Consider the following 23,103-nt stretch of genomic DNA (forward strand, 5'->3'; position numbering starts at 1 on the left):
TGTCTTCACCCTAGTTACAGGAAGGGGAGATATGTTATTGTCTTCACCCTAGTTACAGGAAGGGGATTTATGGTATTGTCTTCACCCTAGTTACAGGAAGGGGAGATATGTTACTGTCTTCACCCTAGTTACAGGAAGGGAGATATGTTATTGTCTTCACCCTAGTTACAGGAAGGGGAGATATGTTATTGTCTTCACCCTAGTTACAGGAAGGGGATATATGGTATTGTCTTCACCCTTGTTACAGGAAGGGGAGATATGTTATTGTCTTAAAAAGTGTTCTATGTATATATGATTATAGGGACATCTTTTCTGTGCATGTCATTAATGCTTAAACATTTCCCATGTTTTGAAAAACTTGAACCATACCCACAGTCATCCATTGTTAGTGTATGACCTCGCCAAGGAACCAGCGTGGCAAATGTGGCTAATCTACAAAGCGAGTATAGCACTACGTACAGGGTTCGCATGTGTTTCCAACCTTGTGCTGGCTGGATGATACATTTCCAAAAGCGCAGTATCCAGTAGCCATAGCTAGCAGTGATGATTTAGCCTTACCAACAGGAGTAACAACTTTGTACCGATCATACCCTTTGCCTGCCAATAAACAACACATTCAAAAATATACACATCATGCACCTACAACAATACAGCTAGGATCTACTGCTACACAACAAACATGGATTTACATGCTTATCATCACACCATCTACACAACATGTAACAAATATTGTATTTCCTCAATTTTGTTATGGTTCTGTTTTCTAGATGTCATCCGAGTAGGATTTCAGTGCATTAAGGCACAAAACCGTCCATCCTATGGGCACAAAAACTGTCCATTTCATAGGCAATGTTTTGTTTCTAGACACATGATACCAAGTGTCATTTTTTTTTTTATTGTTTGTTAATGAAATACATTTACAATGTTCACTTTTACAAATATACATGCAGCATGCTGCAATATCCAGTAAAAACACTGAGTGCTATCTTTATCAGGAGTTTTTATTATAGGAGAGGATACATGCAAATTATTTAACAGTGGTTATAATTATTGTGCACAGAACAACATATAACATGACAACATTCAGAGGACAACATCACATGACGTCCCATGCTTGTGTAAATACCATAAGTATCGGGTAATAAGCCCATGCCTGTAAGGGAAACACCCACCCTTAACATTAAATCATAGGATTCAAGATGGAAGCAAACATAATATAAGATAGAGACAGAAAACCTGTGGATTTATATAATACTTTCTATCATAGTCTGTTAAGATACATAAAATTCTGCTTCACTTTTACATTACCATGTCAAACTCTCTGTAAGATTTTGCATTGACAATACTCAATATTACCGTATGTTTAAATATCGAAGATTTGCACCGACATTACCACTTTCAAATCTCTGTACATTTAAGACTCTAATTAACGATTCAATGTCTGGTTGCATATTTCTGTAAATATACAGATTTCAGAATATTAATTTCAAACCTCTGTAAGATATGTGTTGACAACACTACACTGTGTTCCAGGTGCCTGCCACACAGCTCTAACCAAATAACAACTCACATTGTAGCTTAATCTGAACTTATTGTCTGTATGACCCTCAAATAAGCACCAACACTAACTGTGAATGCATCACAATGAATTTTACACCTTACAGAGCAACCTTGTGACTGCTATATGAAAGTGTATATACCAGTACCTTGTAATAATCTCAGTACTAGCTAGCTCTGTATTATCTCCCTGCTGCCATGTTCTCACAGTACATTTGATTCAATAAAGAAATTCCATGGTTTATCGTGACAGGAACAAACCAGTAAGGTCATAAATACCATAAGTTTTAACCAATAGCTTTGGAAACGTTTTGGATATCTTCAACGATACGTTTTTATTCAGTCATTCAGCAAAGAACATCAAATGAGTCGATATTAAAATTCTAAAAGTTAAACTTCTGTACAGCCAAGGATATATTTGCGTAAACTATTATACATAAGTGATCTCTAACCATTAATATGAGTGGGCTTACCCCCAATAAGTATGGTATAGCTAGATAAGGATATAGACACAAACAGGACAGATATACCACACTGAGGCCTAGGATGTCCTCAGCTAAGAAAGATACAACATAATGGAAATTCAAAGTGAGGCCTTGGACATCCCTGGCAGTAACATGTAATGACATGAACCCATAATGAGGCTTGGGGCATTCCCTGCCTTTTTGGAAACTCATAGTGAGGCTTGGGATATCCCCAGCCATGACGGATACTCATAGTGAGGCTTGGGATATCCCCAGCTGTAAAAGACACCAGTTGTGCAGCCTGGGACATTCCCAGTCATGAGAATCCCAGTATCGTGAAAACCTTACCTGGATGATCTGTAGTCTGTTTCACCAGCTGCAGGAAAAATTCATTACATAACTGGTCATTTTCTAGGCATTTTTGCATCAATCTCTGTACCATCCCATAGTAGTCTGGCTTTTCTTCTTTTTCTGTTTTGTAAGAAGAGACAAAAAACTGACTAAAGTACCAGTAATTATTTTCAGGTTAAATGATCAACATATACAGATGGATGTTTACAAAACACTATACAAACACAACATATTGATTACTTTACATAATGAAGTTATAAAACCATTTGTACAGCAAAATTTACGTTATAAAGGTGTTTGGCATTACATCATGGGAGACGTTAAAAGGAAACAGGGACCTTGAGATACGTTTGCGGTAATTGAGTTTGCAAGGAAAGTGAGGGACACAATATTGGGGTTTTACTACATACCAACAGACTGTTGACATTTGTCAATGTTAATGGTGTAACGTTATGATTACCAGTTACAGTAAACCATGTTTATAAAGAACATCTAGAGACATAAGAAACTAGCTACTGAGACATAATTTGTTATATGAGATTTATTTATTCATGAGACAATTCTTTGCTAGGGGACAATAATAGGACTAGAATTTATAAGTGTGTTCACAGTGAGTTTTATAGCCAGACATAATTTGTTATAAGAGATTGATTTATTCATGAGGCATTTTTTTGCCGAGGACAATAATATGATTCTGCTATAAGTGTGTTCACAGTGAGTTTTATAGCCAGACATAAACAGTATAGAGGGATACGCACCGGTCTCCTCCAGGCCGGAGAAGATAAGGATAGAGTTAAACATTTTGACGGCTAGCTCCTCTATGACAGGCTCAGTGATCACTGTGAGTGGCTGTTTTGGTGCTGTCTTATTGTATGACCAGTAGCTCACATCAAAGTGATTCGACATGGAGGAACTCTTCAGACGGTCCAGTTTAGACTTGGTCAGCCTACAATTACGCAATTCATGATATATAATACCATAAACAAACAAACTGCTGTACTTTATACAGTCTGATATCTGTAATCATCATAAATGTTTCCCTACAGAAACATTTCAAACATCCCGAGTATTTCTGAAAGTTTCTTGACACAAACATTTCATACTTTTCTAGTACTTTCAAATAGTTCTCTACAAAAACATCTCTCCCATTTAAATCTTGCAATAAAGCTAATACCTCATTTGTCACATTTGTATTGATTTCTGTTCATAACATGGGTTACAGCTACAAGACTGACATTTTTGGTACAATTCGTTTTACATCCACTTCACTACAAATTAGTTCATTTATCCATTAGACGAATGGCACGAATGCACAGAGCAAGCATCTTCCAGCTAATAATGTACCAGGTAGTAAGTTATAGTCTACCCTTATTATCTCCTGTTGAGATTTGAAGAAACAGAAACAGATTATTTGACATAACTGGTTAAGAATGCACCTCACACATTTAGGGCCAAACCGGAAATTAAAGTAGTCAATTAAATTTTTTCGAGTGTATTATAGCTTAATGGCTTAATCTAAAAATTAATACTTCAACTAGGAATGTTACAGGCAATACCTGTCTTGATATACTAAATTGAAGAACAAGTGTTACTATTGATGTGTACTTACTTCCTGATGGACTGTCTAAGGAAGCCAGTACTACTGGAATGCATGGGACGGTGTAACAGTCGGCTGTCAAACAGCTGTCGTCTACACCGCACTAACTCCTCATACAGCTTCAGCTTCTCCTCGTCTGTCAGCTTAGACTGTAGTACAGATGACACACAATATAAGTAGGGGCATCTCGGACAGTAACACAGAAATAGGTCAAACAACTTAGTGTCAAGGTCATCTGAGACTGGGAAACAGAAATAGGTCACACAATGGTAATAGATTATGAATATGGTATAGAAAATTTCCTTCATATTCCACATCTTAAACACCTATAGAAAACAAATAATAGGAAGTATTTATGGCACAAAAACTTCTTATGGTAGCGTTTATGGAACTCTGTTGAGGTTTAGACATCCTTTGTTTAGGTTACTTACCCTTTTCAAGCTCTCGTACTCTGGCCTAAGCCAAGATGCATGGTTTGGAGAATAACTTGCAATCAGGTGACCGATGTCTTCCTTTTGATTGGTCTCAAACACAAAACACCTTTGTTGGCATTCCCCCTCGATAGCACTCTTTAGTTCTAACGTGATGTAATTGTCATTGGGGTCGATGATGATGGTTTCAATGTCAGAGTATTTAAATGCGTGAATGACTGATTTGTCCTTGGCCTTGACGAACTTGATACCATCCATGTTGATCGCGAGGATGGAATCGCTTGTGTGTGACCAGAGTCCCTTGTGTACGATGGGGAAGAGCGTACAGCCGTAGAGCGGGAACTGTTTGACGCAGGTGATGTACCACACCTGGGCTTCCAGCTCTGTCTTGCCTCGCCCGAAGTGCTGCAAGGTCACAAACAACATGTCAGCAAGGTATCTATACTATTCAGAGAAAGTCGCTTTAAAGGTTTTGCAAACTTTTGTCCGATCCCATAGAAATTATGGCAATGAAATACATTCAAAGTTGTACTTTGTACTGGGAACAATATTGTCAGTCTATTTCAAGTTCTATGTTTTCAGTTTCCTTGTGATGGAAAACGCATGTAAAACACATAAGCATCTGCATATTACATGAAAATCTACAACGACAATACCTCTGATATGGTATCCTCAGGTCTATTAATGTTGAGCACTGTAGTGAGTTTCAGTCAAGTTAAACAAAAATTACTGAGGAAACAGTATACATAAACGTACAATTTTTCCTCCAGTATAAATAATTATAAGGAAGAATACATAAAACAAAGATTAAACAGTTAACAGGTGGTAGTTTATGGAGATACATACTCTGTGTGCAGCGGCCACCTCCTCGCACCAGTCACGCCCAGGTAAGTTAAGGATTCTCTCACACAGGTACTGCTCTACCTCCAAATACCTGTAACAGCAAGCCTTGGGTCAGGGGGGTACAACATTCAAAATATTACTGCAGGCTCAATGTAAATTCTGAATTAATTTATAAATTATCACTTGAAGCATGGAATTAGATTAGAGCCCTGCTATCTAAGTCCGTGCTTTAAGATACAAAAACATTTAACAGTGAATCAATATTTACTACTTGTATAGTAGAAGACAATATAGCTGCTCAAGATATAGGTTTCTAGAAGCTCTATCAGATAGAAAATATCTAGACAAAATAGGGTCCTACATTGAAGTAGGAAGACGACTAGGACGGTAAGTCATGTATATACCTGGAGTCCTTGCCCTCCTCATACTCCCCACACACCACCTGGGCCTGAAGGCCTGCCAGCTGTAGGGCCACCTTGTCTGACACAGGGAACTCGTCCTGAGAACAAAAAAAGTTGAATCAATAATCTGTAACAGGAAAGAGAAAAGTGTGCTTCCACCGGGGAACGAACCCTCGATCTCCAGGTTCCTAGTCGGACGCTCTACTACTGAACTAAAGGAAAATTCCCTCTAGCTCGATGCTAGAAGGCGACCTTAATCCATGTACAATTAAAAACTGCCACAAATCTTTTCTATTGGAAATTGTATATTAGAAGTTTAAAATAAGGTAAAACATTAAAACATAGTAAATTCTGCTTGTCTAGCAAGACAGAGAATTATATGTACCACAAACAAGTCTTTCGTTCCCATTTATTTAAGATATGTACTTTTGTAAAACTGTATTCCATCTGTTGACTTCCTACCCTATGTACCTACCCGTATCACTTTGTTGACAGCTTCTGCATACAGCAGGCGGTACTCCACAGGGTCGTTTGGAATGTCATGGATATGCTTGTAAACACGTTTGCGGAACACCAACCTGGCATCAGAGCCTCCTATTGCCATTTTTGGTCCTTTCTTAGACATAGTTTCATACTTCTTAGGGATAGAGGACATTCTTTCATGTCTACCAATGAGAAAACAATTTTATTTTATTATTTACTTATACTTCTTAACTGAAAGTTTAAAGGGTCACAAAATACCCCAGAACCACAACCTATGCATCTGGACTTTTATTTGAATACTATTAATTTTCAATGTCACAACATTCCAAAATATTCCCACTTTACTACCAATGCCAAATGCAACACTTTGGAAACAAATTGCATATACTTGCCATAGATAATGTTACTTACATTTCCCATTGAGCCAGGACATCTGCTATATATTCATAGCCCTTGATGTACCTCTCATAGTCACTGGTTACCTGTAAATATAATCAGCATTTCTCAAATAGGGTTAGGTTTGTAGGGCATTTTGAGTCTGCAAGGGAGAAAAATGAATATGTAAAAATATCATGTTTTGGATTCTTGTCGTAAATCCCATCAAACACAGTTGTTACACCTTTAATTTTTGACAGTTAAGCAAGACAAGTTTTAACGTTACCAAGAGTTCAAAAATAAAACTTAAAGGATTGTTATAAAACCTGTGTGTACATACCTCATACAAGGCCCAACCCTCCACGGCTCGCAAACCGATCTTCCTTGCCACGTTATCCAACACCTCCAGAGTTGTGTCGCAAGGCATGATGGTGATGCCCTTCGTCTTCCCATCCATAAAATAAACCTTACATACCAGGGGACTCAGGTTCTGTACACTCTGTAACACAATACCATTGTCTCGTCATATTACAAGACCCTTAAGGTGAGATATACACTCTATAACACCAAGTATAATTGCTTCACAATACAATTCTTATACAATTTATCATCATATATCATATCCATAAAATTGCACTTTCTTTAAACAGATTAATTGAAAACATGTTTTGTGCATCGGAAGCAGCACTTGGCAGACATTCATGCCATCACATGCCACCACATTACAATCTTGTAACTACACCATATAACATTTGTAATAATCATCTTGATGATTTAAGATATGTCATCAAATGTTCACCAGAAATTCCTATTGCAATACACTGAGACACTTCCTTAGACAAATAACAATGTCCTATGCTGTACCATTCAATCTAGAAACCGCAATGTTATTTTAATAGTAATCATAAACTGTGCAAATAACCAAATACTCGCCATGATTTCTGCCGTCGACGGTGGGAACTTGCGGGCCATGGCTCGGGGTACAGTCAGATGTCTGTGACATTGTAGAGCGAACTTCCCCACTATACTGTCACTACAGATCCTCTTCACGTAACACAGGATGTACTGTGGTAAAAAAATTAGCACATACTAAAAGAAATGATAAAGGGCAAACACAGCGCATAATAGTTGGATGCAGATATTTGTCATATCAGACTAAATTTATACAACCTGTTGCATTTTCATTGCGGGGCAGTGATTTCTGTTAGGAGTGAGAAAGATACAAAACATGACATAAAATAGCCAAAAAGTTATATTAATGTTAAAACCATATACCAAGTAATCTTGCTCAAGGAGTAAGACTTACCCTGTGCAAGGTCTTGTTGGGGGAAATCCAGGCTTATGAGAACAGTACTGGTACTCACATTTGAGGAGGAATTTACAAGGAAATTATGCAACTGTACTAGGATAAAGTAACCCCCAGCCTCTAAGACCCAGCCTGTGTACTCACCTTGTGGAGTGTTTTACTGGGAGAGAATGCGGCTGTACTCAGACATAATAACACCCAGGCCTGTATGAGCCAGCCTCTGTCTGGGTTCTGGTTTATCTGTCTGATGATCTGACACAGAATCTCGTCCCGAAGTTCTATCCTCTCCAAACCAGCTTTGATCATGTTCTGGACAACGGTCAGCGCATTGGTGTCCTTAATCTCATCCTTGATATACTCTGTGATGTCCTGAAATTATTTTTACAACACTTTCAAAAATACTCCTTAAGTAAATAGGACGAGATGTTGTATCGACAATTTATTGTATTAATTTGGATACAGTGAGGTAACTTTGATACCTGCTGAGATGGGTCTGGTATTTGATTTAGACTGATATATGGTCTGTGTAATTACCTTGAAGATCAGGCAGGCCTGGTGAATGTTCTCTGGGTCATGGAGGTGGACATGTGACGTGGGAATCACCCCTGTTTTATGGAAGGACAGCATCTCCTCCTTACTCACCAGATCCTAAAACATTGGAACAACATCATGTAAAACACCTACAGCATCATCGCTTCAAGTAAAACAAGAACAGCAACAGACAAAATACTATCATATACTGACAAATATGTATAAATATGCTTCCTTAGGTAATAAGTACAGTAATTTAAGTAATCCATAGTCCCAAACCTCTGTATAAAACGGGACAAAAGACCCAATATTAATATGTAACACTCAAACCTCACAAGAGGTACTCACATGAAAAATGTGACAACTGTAGCAGACAGATTATATGAGATATGCACTGGATAAAGTGATTCACGATAAACAAAGGACCATAACTATAGATAGCGGCCCACAATACCTAATTTAAGTAGGTATCACAAGAGGTATTTACTTGCAGAATTAGGCAATTGTAGGTAACACAGTAGTTGAGATATGACAAAGTGTGGCATAGACGAACAGACAGAGAGCCAACCTTAACTCTCCTCTGTTATTGCTGGTGGGAACTAATTATCCACTCATAGATTTTATATTTGTATAAAATTACATAACAACTATCATAACAACATTCTAGACAGAATTATCTTCCTTTTAATTCTGGATTATTTATATAGCATTCTTGTATTTGAGAATTTCTATTCTGAGCTACTCAGGCTAACAAGACCCAATGACATCATATCTTTATACCCTAGGGTTATATTTGTGCAGTTAATGCAAAGAACTTACTTCAGCTGAATGTCTCTTCTTGCGCAGACTTTTCATGATGGTACCACCTACATCCTTCACATGGTCATTGAAATACTTGTTGGCAAATTCCTGAATATCATAGAAGTAATCCTCTGCTAAGAAGCCATTTTCTTTGACTGGTGTGGTTGGAGTAATCTCCCCATTAGGAAGTTGTCTGGCAATAGGTGGCACTCTTTGTTGTGGATGGTGTGATGGTGGACCTGCACCATCTTCTGATTTGTCAGACAACATACGATGAAGTTTTCGTTCGGTTGTTGGTGACAAGACCTCTACATATGTTGGCGGAAGTTCTGATGACTTGCGTCCAGTCTTAAGGTCTATAGATGGTGGACGCTTGGTCACTCTGGCTGTCACTGCCTCTGGAGGTGGAGGTGGGGCAGGAATTGTGGGAGGTGGGGGTAGTATTGGAGGACGTTTGATTGGGGGTGTATCAACACCTTTTTCAAATTGTGATAAAACATTTTGCATTTCAAGAATTTCTGACATATTGTCATCATATGAAGAAAGGGACTCAAATGTTTCTGATGTGGGTGTGGCAATCGACAGTGATGAAGGAGGGCGTGGTGATGTCTGTAAGGGTAATGAGGGTGGTGGGCATGTAGGTGGGGGAGGGGGCAGAGGACCTCCCCCTCCTGATGGCACAGGGGGTGGCGGAGGATGGGCTGGTATATAGTCATCCTCCAGTGGTGGCGGAGGTGGGATAGAAATTTCTGGGGGAAGTGAGCGTGGAGAAATGGGACCTGTGGAACTGCGAGAAGATGTCCTGCAGGGGGGAAGAGGTGCAGGGATAGGTGGAGGTGGAGGAATTATGGGGCCTACAGAGTCTGTCATAGCTGGTGGAGGAGGTAAGTCTTCAAAAGGTGGGAGAGGCAGCTCTTCGTAGATGGACTCTTGCATCTCTGGTGGAGGTGGCGGCAGGTCCTGACCATTTACAATGCGGTCCAAGTCCTCCAAAATGTCTGTCTCCTGTTTTTTCCTGTCTTCCTCATTCTTCTCCTGAAGTAAATACATAGTTTTAAACAAACAATTCACAACTATAACCTTAAAACTGGTGCTTCACTCACATAACTGCAGTTTTTATTTGAAATCAACTTTCTTTGTTATAACAAATATAAAATTTCTACATCCAATACAAAACAGGATAAAAGGAAAGGCAGGCAGAGATTTTCAATGCTAAGTATTTACCATGTCCTCTGTTAGCAGGTCGTTAAGAAGCTCAAACTCTTCGTTGATTTGATCAAGGGCTTGTTGTGTAGATCCTTTGGAGTCTTTGTTGTTTTCGTGTTTTTCCTCCTGGAGAAAGCTGAACATATCATCAAGGTTGAGATTTGTCGGTGACACTGGTGGGTTGAAATGTGTCCACATAGACCCTATTAGACTGGTCAAGGAGTCCAACTCTGACTGGGAGGCTCTGTAAAGGTCCAAAGTACAGTCTTAGTAAAACACAGATCTACCACACTTTGATCACACTTAAGTCTAGATTTTAAAAAAATTATGAGATAAAAACCACTTGTTAATACATTAACTATTGGACATTGACCAAAAAGAACACAAGACAACCTAGAATCTATCTTTTCGTGCAATCATGGAACCTTGATAATTTATTGTTCTCACGGTTTTAAACACTTATTTCAAGACAGCTAGTAACAGACTTTAAAGTCTTACGGAGCAATTCACACTGCTCAATTTAGATTCTCATTCCTATGTTAAATTCCTATGAATTTCGTGTAGGAAGACTTGCTGATCACACAAAAGATGACAATCTTGCAACAGCAATACTTTTAGAAAGATTTACAAGGTTCCACAAATACAAAACCACTCTTTAAGCAGGTTTTCTAAAATTCTATCTATGATCAAATATCTGATCTACAAAATTATGCTAAAGACAGATTTTCTAAAACTCTAACAATATCAAATATCTTAGTACAAAATTGTATTTCAGGCAGGTTTTCTAGAATTCTACCAATATAAAATATCTAAGTTCAAAATTGTATTTCATGCAGGTTTTCTGAAATTCTATCAATATCAAATATCTAAATACAAAATTGTATTTCAGGCAGGTTTTCTAAAATTCAACAATTATTCTGACAATGGATGAAACATGTTGACCAAGTAAACATCTACTGATTATCAGGCTCCAAATTGTGTTGTCTTCTTTATTCAAATTGTGTTGTCTTTTTTATTCTATGTTCATATCAATATTAATAAAGCACTACTTCATATTGGAAGTGTCTTGTTAAGTTAACTTTATCCTGCCTGACACTGACCAATCCTCTATTAGCTGTGTGCACGTGCTAGTCTGAAAACTATAACACCCCTGAAGACTAACTTCCTCATTAGCCTTTGCAATTTCTCAAGAAAATGACAAAGTCAATCAGGTAAGAGGTAGGTAAAACTTGTACTGACTTGATCCCCTTCTTGTTATTATTGGTTGTGAGATCAGGCAAAGACAATATTGAAAGAGCAGAAAGGTTTTCAGAACAAATAAAAAGGGCTTTTCTTTTCAGTATAATAAAAAGGTTAAAGTATGGTAGTATTTTAGGCTTAGCAAGTTTCTGATACCTGGTGACCTGATATCTGATATCCAAGATATCTGTAAGCCTCAGGGAAATAAACATGTCCCAGCTGGGAACCAGACACTTGCTATATCTCTCAAGCCCATACTTTATCTGTATATATACTAGAATATCCCTCAAGCCCATACTTTATCTGTATATATACTAGAATATCCCTCAAGCCCATACTTCATCTGTATATATACTAGAATATCCCTCAAGCCCATACTTTATCTGTATATATACTAGAATATCCCTCAAGCCCATACTTTATCTGTATATATACTAGAATATCCCTCAAGCCCATACTTTATCTGTATATATACTAGAATATCCCTCAAGCCCATACTTTATCTGTATATATACTAGAATATCCCTCAAGCCCATACTTTAAACTGTATATATACTAGAATATCCCCCAAGTCATACTTTAACTGTATATATAAAAGAAAGGGAATAATCCAATATAAAGTGTGTCCTTCTGTGATTTGATGAAGACAGACATGAACATGATCTATACATGAAACCATCTACTTTAACACTGACATGCAAATTTATTACTGCGAATATTTATATTTCACTCAGGTTTATTTTCACCATATTTGCAGCCTGAAACAAATCTGAAAACCCGACTACTTACTTGCCATTCCTATAGAGTTTATAAGAGCTATTGATTATTACATGTTGTGCAAATTTTCCAGAAACAGAACTAGAACATTTTTTTATCCTGCCAAATTAAAGCACTCTACAGTTTTGAAAATAGTTTATACAAAATGATGCCATATTAAATTTGCTGTTTTAAATAAATATTTGACTGAATGCATGTGAAGTCAAATATGGAGTTCCCTGACAATCTCATTTGAAGATGAGGAAAAATACAAGATCCAATTTGGCAGTAATTTTCCATGTTGATTCAAAGATGTCTGGCGAAGAAAGATGTGTGGATAGCACATAATCATTAACTTAATATGCTTTGTAAGATTTATCAGCAGAAACCTTACCGAACTTGTGTTTCTGCAGAAAACAGACATCATTATTTCCCTTGGGATAGCTGTCACGCTTTCAAATCAAATAACATCACACCATAAAAGGTGTTTAAAAAACATTGCTGTAAGAGCAGATCATTATCAGCTCATGAAAGTTTCACTAATTGCCTGAGAGTAGAGGTAATAGCAGACTGTTTACAGATAAGTGCTAGGATGTCTCTAACACTTCACTGATGACAAGGCTATGTCACCTAATTTCATAGTAGTAGGCAAATCAATAGGCAGTCAAGGAAGAGGTAAAACAAAGCTGAACCTTGTAAATCTGAACATTTCTGTTTCTAAACCGTGTAGGTCTGAACATTACTGTTTCTAAACCTTGTAAATCTGAACATTTCTGTTTCTAAACCTTGTAAATCTAAACATTTCTGTTTCTAAACCTTGTAAATCTAAACATTTCTGTTTCTAAACCTTGTAAAATTGAACATTTCTGTTTCTGTAAGTCTGAACATTTCTGTTTCTGTAAGTCTGAACATTTCTGTTTCCAAACCTTGTAAATCGGAAAATTTCTGTTTCTAAGCAGTTTAGGTCTGAACTTTTCTGTTTCTAAACCGTGCAGGTCTGAACAGAAACCAAAGTGTCTTGACTAACCTGGTTACATTGCAGAAATCAAAGTGTCTGGACTTACAAGGTTATATTGTATAAAGAAACCAAAGTGTCTTGACTAACCAGGTTATATTGTATATATAGGATCTTAAATGAGTTTTCACTTCATATGAGAATTTATGAAACTTCAAGACGAGTTTTATAAAAGCTCATATGAAATGAAAACAAATTTAAGATACTTTTTATCACATAACTCAGAAAACTTACATTTTGACAGGTTTTAAAGCCAAATTGTAGAGGGCTTAATCAAACGGAGACAGCAATTTTGTTGCGCCATTCACAATTTATGATGTCACGTCACTGTTCATATTATGACGTTACAATCAATTTCTGACTGGCACAGCCAATGAAAAACGCTCCAGGGTATATTACACTAGTGACATATGTAAAAATATTACAGAGCGAATTCAATGGATAACAGGCCGATTATGTGATAAATAGAAATCAAAGTGTCTTCACTAACCAGGTTACAATGTTCACAGAAATCAAAGTGTCTTCACTAACCAGGTTACATTGTTCACAGAAACCAAAGTATCTTCACTAACCAGGTTATATTGTTCACAGAAATCAAAGTGTCTTCACTAACCAGGTTACATTGTTCGCAGAAATCAAAGTGTCTTCACTAACCAGATTACATTGTTCACGGAAATCAAAGTGTCTTCACTAACCAGGTTACATTGTTCACAGAAATCAAAGTGTCTTCACTAACCAGGTTACATTGTTCACAGTAACCAAAGCGTCTTGACTAACCTGGTTATATTTTATACAGAAACCAAAGTGTGCAATATGTTCCAAAGCAAATTTCCTTGATAGTTGGAGTTTAATGAAAGTGACTTTAATAGTTTAATGAAAGTGACTTTAATAGTTTAATGAAAGTGACTTTAATAGTTAAGCCATGAAGACCAAGCATATTCTCCTTTATTTATGTCAAGATACAATAAACAAATACTGAAATGTTAATGTCAATCCCTTAGAGAATCAACAAACACTAATATTGATGATAACCTGACAATAAATAACTGCAGGTATTGACATATGGTGATAGATGACATGAATGAATGGATCAAAACAAATAACCTAGGAATACCCAAACCTCTTGGTGAAAGTAGGCTGAAGACAAATACACACGAGCCATACATTCCTATTGACACATGTACAGACAGAAGGAAACACGACCAGGAACTTTCAACAAGTTTGAATAAATTTGATCAATATGCCATGTATAATACAACATAAAGTTGATTAATGAAAACTGTATTAGAAGACTGTTGTGTATTTGTTACATGTGTAAGGCGTATTGATTCTGCTGTCTGTAAAATGTAATGTGTTCTACTATCACAACCCCCTCACGCCAGTTAACACGGTTCAAGTCCTCATCCTCCGCCTGTAATGGCTATTAAAGCCTGAGCAAGCTTATCCTGCCCGTTACTAACAAGAAAAGTGCACGAGGAAATTCCCTGGCTTGTTGACAGGCAAGGCAATTTGGAGAAATAAATGCTATGCAGTACCATAAATAAACACTTAAGAGCCACCTATTGCAGTGGCGTGAATTTGTGGCATGAAAAGACCGACCACCATGAGCCACTCAAAAGACAAACACTTCAGAACTGCCTATAATCACCTTTTTAATTTCAATGTTAACGTGATTAATAATTCAGTGACATCCTTTTAATGCCACCGATAGATAAATACTTCAATGACACTTCTAGACCATCCTTTAAATGCCACCAATATATAAATACTTCAATGACCCTTCTAGACCATCCTTTTAATGCCACCAATAGATAAACACTTCAATGACACTTCTAGACCATCCTTTCAATGCCACCAGTAAGATAAATACTTCAATGACACTTCTAGACCATCCTTTTAATGCCACCAATAGATAAACACTTCAATGAAACTTTTTCACAATCCCTTTAATACCACCAATAGATAAACACTTGTAAGACACTTCTAGACCATCCTTTCAATGCTGGCAATAGATAATTACTTCAATGACACTTCTAGACCATCCTTTCAATGCCACAAGTAAGATAAATACTTCAATGACACTTGTTCACAATCTCTTCAATACCATCAATAGATAAACACTTCAATGACACTTCGAGACCATCCTTTTAATGCCACAATAGATAAATACTTCAATGACACTTCTAGACCATCCCTTCAATACCACCAATAGATAAACACTTCAATGCCACTTCTAGTCCATCCTTTCAATGCCTCCAATATATAAATACTTCAATGACACTTCTAGACCATCCTTTCAATGCCACCAGTAAGATAAATACTTCAATGACACTTCTAAACCATCCTTTTAATGCCACCAATAGTTAAATACTTCAATGACACTTTTTCACTATCCCTTCAATACCACCAATATATAAATACTTCAATGACACTTCTAGACCATCCTTTCAATGCCACCAGTAAGATAAATACTTCAATGACACTTCTAAACCATCCTTTTAATGCCACCAATAGTTAAATACTTCAATGACACTTTTTCACTATCCCTTCAATACCACCAATAGATAAACACTTCAATGACACTTCTAGACCATCCTTTCAATGCCACCAGTAAGATAAATACTTCAATGACACTTCGAGACCATCCTTTTAATGCCAACAACAGATAAATACTTCAATGACACTTTTTCACTATCCCTTCAATACCACCAATAGATAAACACTTCAATGACACTTCTAGACCATCCTTTCAATGCCACCAGTAAGATAAATACTTCAATGACACTTCGAGACCATCCTTTTAATGCCAACAACAGATAAATACTTCAATGACACTTTTTCACTATCCCTTCAATACCACCAATAGATAAACACTTCAATGACACTTCTAGACCATCCTTTCAATGCCACCAGTAAGATAAATACTTCAATGACACTTCGAGACCATCCTTTTAATGCCACCAATAGATAAACACTTCAATGACACTTCTAGACCATCCTTTCAATGCTGGCAATAGATAGATACTTCAATGACACTTCTAGACCATCCTTTTAATGCAACCAATATTTAAATACTTCAATGACACTTGTTCACCATCCCTTCAATACCACCAATAGATAAACACTTCAATGACACTTCTAGACCATCCTTTCAATGCCACCAGTAAGATAAATACTTCAATGACACTTGTTCACCATCCCTTCAATACCACCAATAGATAAACACTTCAATGACACTTCTAGACCATCCTTTCAATGCCAACAACAGATAAATACTTCAATGACACTTGTTCACCATCCCTTCAATACCACCAATAGATAAACACTTCAATGACACTTCTAGACCATCCTTTCAATGCCAACAACAGATAAATACTCCAATGACACTTGTTCACCATCCCTTCAATACCACCAATAGATAAACACTTCAATGACACTTCTAGACCATCCTTTCAATGTCACCAATAGATAAATACTTCAATGACACTTCTAGATCATCCTTTCAATGCTGGCAATAGATAATTACTTCAATGACACTTCTAGACCATCCTTTCAATGTCACCAATAGATAAATACTTCAATGACAATTCTAGAACATCCTTTCAATGTCACCAATAGATAAATACTTCCATGACACTTCCAGACCATCCTTTCAATGTCACCAATAGATAAATACTTCAATGACACTTCTATAACATCCTTTCAATGTCAACAATATATAAATACTTCAATGACACTTCTAGACCATCCTTTCAATGTCACCAATAGATAAATACTTCAATGACACTTCTAGAACATCCTTTCAATGTCAACAATATATAAATACTTCAATGACACTTCTAGACCATCCTTTTAATGCCACCAATATATAAATACTTCAATGACACTTCTAGACCATCCTTTCAATGCTACCAGAAAGATAAATACTTCAATGACACTTCTAGACCACCCTTTTAATACCACCTTTAGATAAATACTTCAATGACACTTGTTCACCAACCCTTCAATACCACCTATAGATAAACACTTCAATGACACTTCTAGACCATCCTTTCAATGACACCAACAGATAAATACTTCAATGACACTTCTAGACCATCCTTTTAATGCCACCAATAGATTAATAGTTTGATGTTACTTCTAGACCATCATTTCAAAGCCAACAATAGATGAATACTCTTTTTAATGACAACAACGGCTCATTGTATGCCACTTATTGACCGGCATTTCAATGCTACCTCTTGCTCCAATCCCAATTAAAAATATTAAACAATAGGTATACTTCAGAACTACCAATTAATCAATGCTTCAATACAATAACAGACAAAAGTTACAGAGTTTTTTTTAACTCAAATGTGAGTTATTTACATCAACAGCTTTAAAATGTAATGTGTGTTGTTATTGATATATAGCTTCTAAAAATGACCTTTTAATGAGCTATCACCCAGTTTCACATCTATCCAACAATGATGAGGAATTGTTTTAACTTAACAACCAGCCTTCGTAACATCCAAAGTTTCACCTAAATGTAAATAATTCAGCATGTTTACTTCTAGAGGTATTACATAACAATACAGAAATTTAGCACAAGGTCATTTGACATTTTTCTAACATGACAGAAACTCTGCCCATAGAGGCAAGTAGATCAATGTATTTTTCTTATCAATCACCACAATGAGGATTATAACCTTGATCTGATCCGACACAATTCATAAATATTGGATTGTAATAAAAAATAATATAAAAGGAGTAGAGCAGATCCATCCGACCATGACCTAGTTACCATATATCTGGCAGGAAAATAAATGAGAGATTTTGTGTGAACATTTCTAGACGAATGATTGATTGTTAAGAAGTACATACACAACTTACAATTGATGCCAATTTCATTCATGATTTACGATGTTTGTATACAGCATACGTATCCAATTGGAATCTGTGTTTTTGAAGGACAAGGTCATCAAGATTATTTGTAATAGTGAGATCTCAAGGACATATTAATGCCAAGTAGAAACTAGCACTCAGCCACAGGAACAATTAATGCTTCGTCCAGGAAACTAGCACTCAGCCACAGGAACAATGCTTCGTCCAGGAAACTAGCACTCGGCCACAGGAACAATGCTTCTTCCAGGAAATTTTGTTAAGGTATTGCTTGTGTTAGCAAACTTCTTAAAGGAAATTTAACTGACCATTTACTATATCATTTAAAATATCAGAGATACTTCGGTATGTTTATTGACACTGAGGAAGTGAAGATTTTAAAAGTTGATGAAATCAATCAAAAGTATTGACCAATAATTAGTAGCTTTATAGTTTGATTTAAATTTTTCAGATTTATAGAGGGAATGACCTTCAACTTATTGATTTAAATCACAAAATCATTTATTAACTCCCTTTCAACAAACTGATTTAGGGATCACAAAATCATTTATTAATCCTAAGACTGTGAGAATGTTAGCTACACCAGTGACATCCAGTGACATCCTATAAGGCCAGACAGTTTCTCAGACTAACCAGATCCCTGAGTGGACTCATCATAGACCTTCAGACATGGTGATGTGATGATCTGTCAGACCAAGAATTATATAATCTATGAATAAATGAATATAGTAAATACAATATCTATGTATTTATTCCGCTATTTGTTAGAGGCTAATAACTATTATATCACAGCATGCCCTTGAGATAGATTAGTTGCCACATTTTTGAATGATAGGGGAACTTTCCATTGATATATAAGGAACACTAGTATGTAAGTATCACAACACTACTGTCAAAATAAAATAGTATCTGTATTGTACCTGGACAAGACTATCACCACATATTGGTGTTTTGACATAAATTGCTACTGTAACCCACCAATGTAATACTGTAACCATAACAACATCAGCAACATGACCCAAATTGGCAACATTTCCAGTGTGAAACGCAGTGTAACCATAACAACATTGCCATCATTAAAACTAAATGATTACACAAGAGTAACATTGTGATCCTAAAAATGTAAACTATAAAACTGTACTATGACATAGTGACCTTAAAACACCAATGTTACACTGTTACATTGTTAATGTTGTCATGACAACATGCGACCACAAAACATCAGTTATATACATCAACTCTAGTGGCATTACTGTCTTCATGATGTTGTAATGTTAAAATTAATAAGAATTATTATAACAAAATACAGGTCATAATAAATAGGATTGCATAGTAGTATAGATACAATACTGCTATCAACATCAGGTCTTGGACTTTTTTATCTTCCAGCCTGAAATTTTGTTGTCAAGATACTCACCAGATTGAGAAAATCTAAGACGATCCAAAGAAAATACTGACAGGTAGTCATGGACACTTACACGATGTGTAATGTTTGGCAATTCCCATAATTGAAATGACAGACACTCAATAATTTTGATCGCTGTTGCACATGATGAGCGTGCACAGCCAGCTGTAATGACAGGCTTCAGTGATGAAGTGTTGAGATGCAGGTGCCTGGAGCACACGAAAGGTTATTGACAAATATTTACCTTCATGTGGCATTTCCACTATAAACCCTTCCGAGTTCAAAAGGCATTTATTTTTGACACCATCATTATTATGACGTCATATTCATGATGTTGTAACCCAGTGACCCTCCCTGGAAAAAGGTTGTTCAATGATTGAAATCAAATGGAATTTTAACTAGATGCTGAATCAGTTAATTTCATTTTCTCCAAGATTGAAACATTCCAAAAATGGTAGATAAAGTAGTAAACTGCTTTCAGTTGGCATTCAATTTGAATGCCTACAGTAAACTGGCACACTTCTTTGAATTTATCGTTACGATTTGACACATTTATTGAATAGTAATGCCAAATGTAGGCATTTCCATGCTTAAGTAAATTCTTCTTAGAAAAAAAGAATTGCATTTAAATCAGAGCTTGCAAAATGGCTCGGCTGACTATAACTGATATACAAGGTAATAAAAATTAGAAAAGAAAAAAATCTTTGAAAAATGACTTTAAGATACTGTTATTGTAACAATGAATCATATTGTAATATTTCATTTCAAATTTAACAACTGCAAATACAACCATATGTTTTGTAAAATGGCACCAACCTGTGTACGGATAGTTTCCAGTGCAGATCTGCCACTGAGCTGTGTACCTAGGCTTGTGTAAGAGACAGGCTTAACTGCTCATGCTGATACTGCCTCTCAAATACCACCTCCCAATCTACCGCTACAGCACAGGGTCAATATAGAATCTCGGGCACAGCTATACAGTTAGGGCCTGAGGGGCCAACATAGAGTCCCTTATATACAAATAGATACAGTAAAGAGTCCCTTATATACAAATAGATACAGTATAGACACCCTTATATACAAATAGATACAGCACAGGGCCAATATAGAATATTGGGCACAGCTATACAGTTAGGGCCTGAGGGGCCAATATAGAGTCCCTTACATACAAATAAACTGTAGTTACAGTAAAGAGTCCCTTATATACAAATAGATACAGTATAGACACCCTTATATACAAATAGATACAGCACAGGGCCAATATAGAATCTCGGGCACAGCTATACAGTTAGGGCCTGAGGGGCCAACATAGAGTCCCTTATATACAAATAGTTACAGTATAGGTGCCACCAAAGTCTGTATATAGACAAAGGGGCCAAAGTAGAAACTCTATACATACGACACTGCATTTAAGGGGCTCTGAGGGGCCAACAGAGTCCCTTATATACAAATCCAGACCCAGAACAGGGGTAAACATAGTCTTTATAGAGACACAGGGGCCAAAATAGAAACTCCATATAGACACCACTGCAGATAAGGGCCTCAGAGGGGCCAACTTCGAGTCCCTTATACAGCTATAGTATAGGGGTCAATTCCATTTTTACATTGTCTCTATATAATCAATACATGTGCCAACATAGAATTATCATTAGTTTTTAAACATGTTTTATCAATTTGTATTAATCACTCTTGTGTGCCTGGATGGAATCTTGCAGGGGATCTTAAAGCATGAAGTCCTTTATAATATTCCCTTGTATATACATAGACAAGAACTACAGTACAGGAGCTAACATTGAGTCTCTTGACATCAGCCAACCTACAGCAAAAATGTACAGCACTAAATGTCAACGTCCCAGGCGGTTCCTGGAACCTGTCAGTTCCATTCACTTATAAATAATTTAAATAAATCACTTACTAAATGACTACATAGTCAATACATAAATGTAATCATTTCCCAGGTACACTACACAGAACCCATCAGTCCCAAACTTTTCTCCGGGGAATATCGCTCATTTATAAAGTGGATACTAGTAATTGTAAGCTTATTGTACAGAATGAGATCTAATTGTGGTAGTGTCTATGTTGTTGTCTGATAAATGCTCGTTCAGTTGTATATAATGTATCATACCAATGTAATGTATTAGAGTTTTCGAGACAAATATGTCCTCATTTATTCCACTAGTAGATATACAGAGCTTCCTCAATGAGTGATGGTAGGTTTTCTTGTTTATCTAACTTGAAATAGGCAATTTTCAAATTGTATAAAGTCTTTTACAATTTCAAAATTAACATAATTAACAAACAACAGTAAGATAAACATGATAATCAACCATCACGAGTTTGGGGACCTTTTTCTCTGACAATGTTTAGATATTATATCAAGAAAACCATATGTTCCTTTTGGGAATACATTAATCCTCTTTCTGATCGGGGAAACAATTGCCATGAATTAGGACATCACAAAAGAAGATGACGTTGCAAAGCAATGCTATTTTATGTCCTAATCAGAAGATTGACCAATGAAATCAAGTGCAGGATGTTACCCATTAGTGGGTAACTAAAAATGGTTACCAACTCAAAGCAGGTTTATCCAACGAGTCGGTAGTGAGGAAAGCGATAGTAGTTGTGGGAGAATTAAATCAGTCTCTGTAGCCCTGCTGGATCCCCAGCTATGACACTTTAACTTTACCAGTGTTCCTTCTCTATACAAAACAACTATGTGAAAATGATGTTTATTGTATCATGAATGTAGACTTCTCTACAAAAGTTTGGGACAAATATAACCAGTCATTGATACATGATGGATTTATAATCAGTGATTATGCTGTCCTCCTGGTAGTGTCATCCTCCGATAGTCATGGAGGTGCTGTTTATTATACTATAGTGGAACTGTACTGGGTCGAACCTGTTGACCAGGTAACTCAAATGGTAAGAGTGTTTGTCTAGAGTTCTGGGATTCTGGGGTCCAGGGTTCGAATTCCAGCCTGGCAACTGCATTTTTAGCCCACCATCATCTGATGGTGGGCTATTCAAATCACCCTGCGACCGTGGTCCGTCCATTGTCCGTCATCCGTCGTCCGTCCGTAAACAATTCTTGTTATCGGTATTTCTCAAGAAGTACCAGAGGGATCTTTCTCAGATTTTATATGCAGGTTCCCATTGGCCCTTAGCTGTGCAGGGCAACTTTTGAGACTGATCGGATAAACAACATGGCCGACAGGCAGCCATTTTGGATTTTGATAGTGAAAGTTTGTTATCGCTATTTCTCAAGAAGTACCAGAGGGATCTTTCTCAAATTTTATATGTAGGTTCCCATTGGCCGTTAGCTGTGCAGGGCAACTTTTGAGACTGATCGGATAAACAACATGGCCGACAGGCAGCCATTTTGGATTTTGATAGTGAAAGTTTGTTATCGCTATTTCTCAAGAAGTACCAGAGGGATCTTTCTCAAATTTTATATG

At 36.7% G+C, this 23,103-nt stretch overlaps 1 protein-coding gene across 1 annotated transcript in view; it reads right to left on the reverse strand.

Annotated features, from left to right (window-relative positions):
- LOC110442565 (myosin-I heavy chain-like) overlaps positions 1–23,103 on the reverse strand; it is a gene marked incomplete in the record, with an annotated part of 108,068 nt that overhangs the window by 16,671 nt on the left and 68,294 nt on the right. Inside the window, 15 exon segments of the mRNA XM_021486232.1 lie at positions 559–597; positions 2,370–2,492; positions 3,131–3,318; positions 3,982–4,118; positions 4,401–4,805; positions 5,247–5,334; positions 5,648–5,742; positions 6,120–6,309; positions 6,539–6,609; positions 6,843–7,001; positions 7,436–7,567; positions 7,953–8,177; positions 8,343–8,456; positions 9,159–10,175; positions 10,365–10,590. Coding sequence (XP_021341907.1) covers positions 559–597; positions 2,370–2,492; positions 3,131–3,318; positions 3,982–4,118; positions 4,401–4,805; positions 5,247–5,334; positions 5,648–5,742; positions 6,120–6,309; positions 6,539–6,609; positions 6,843–7,001; positions 7,436–7,567; positions 7,953–8,177; positions 8,343–8,456; positions 9,159–10,175; positions 10,365–10,590 — 3,209 coding nt within the window.

The sequence above is a fragment of the Mizuhopecten yessoensis genome, unplaced genomic scaffold (assembly GCF_002113885.1).
Source record: "Mizuhopecten yessoensis strain PY_sf001 unplaced genomic scaffold, ASM211388v2 scaffold716279, whole genome shotgun sequence".
Lineage (NCBI taxonomy): Eukaryota > Metazoa > Mollusca > Bivalvia > Pectinida > Pectinidae > Mizuhopecten > Mizuhopecten yessoensis.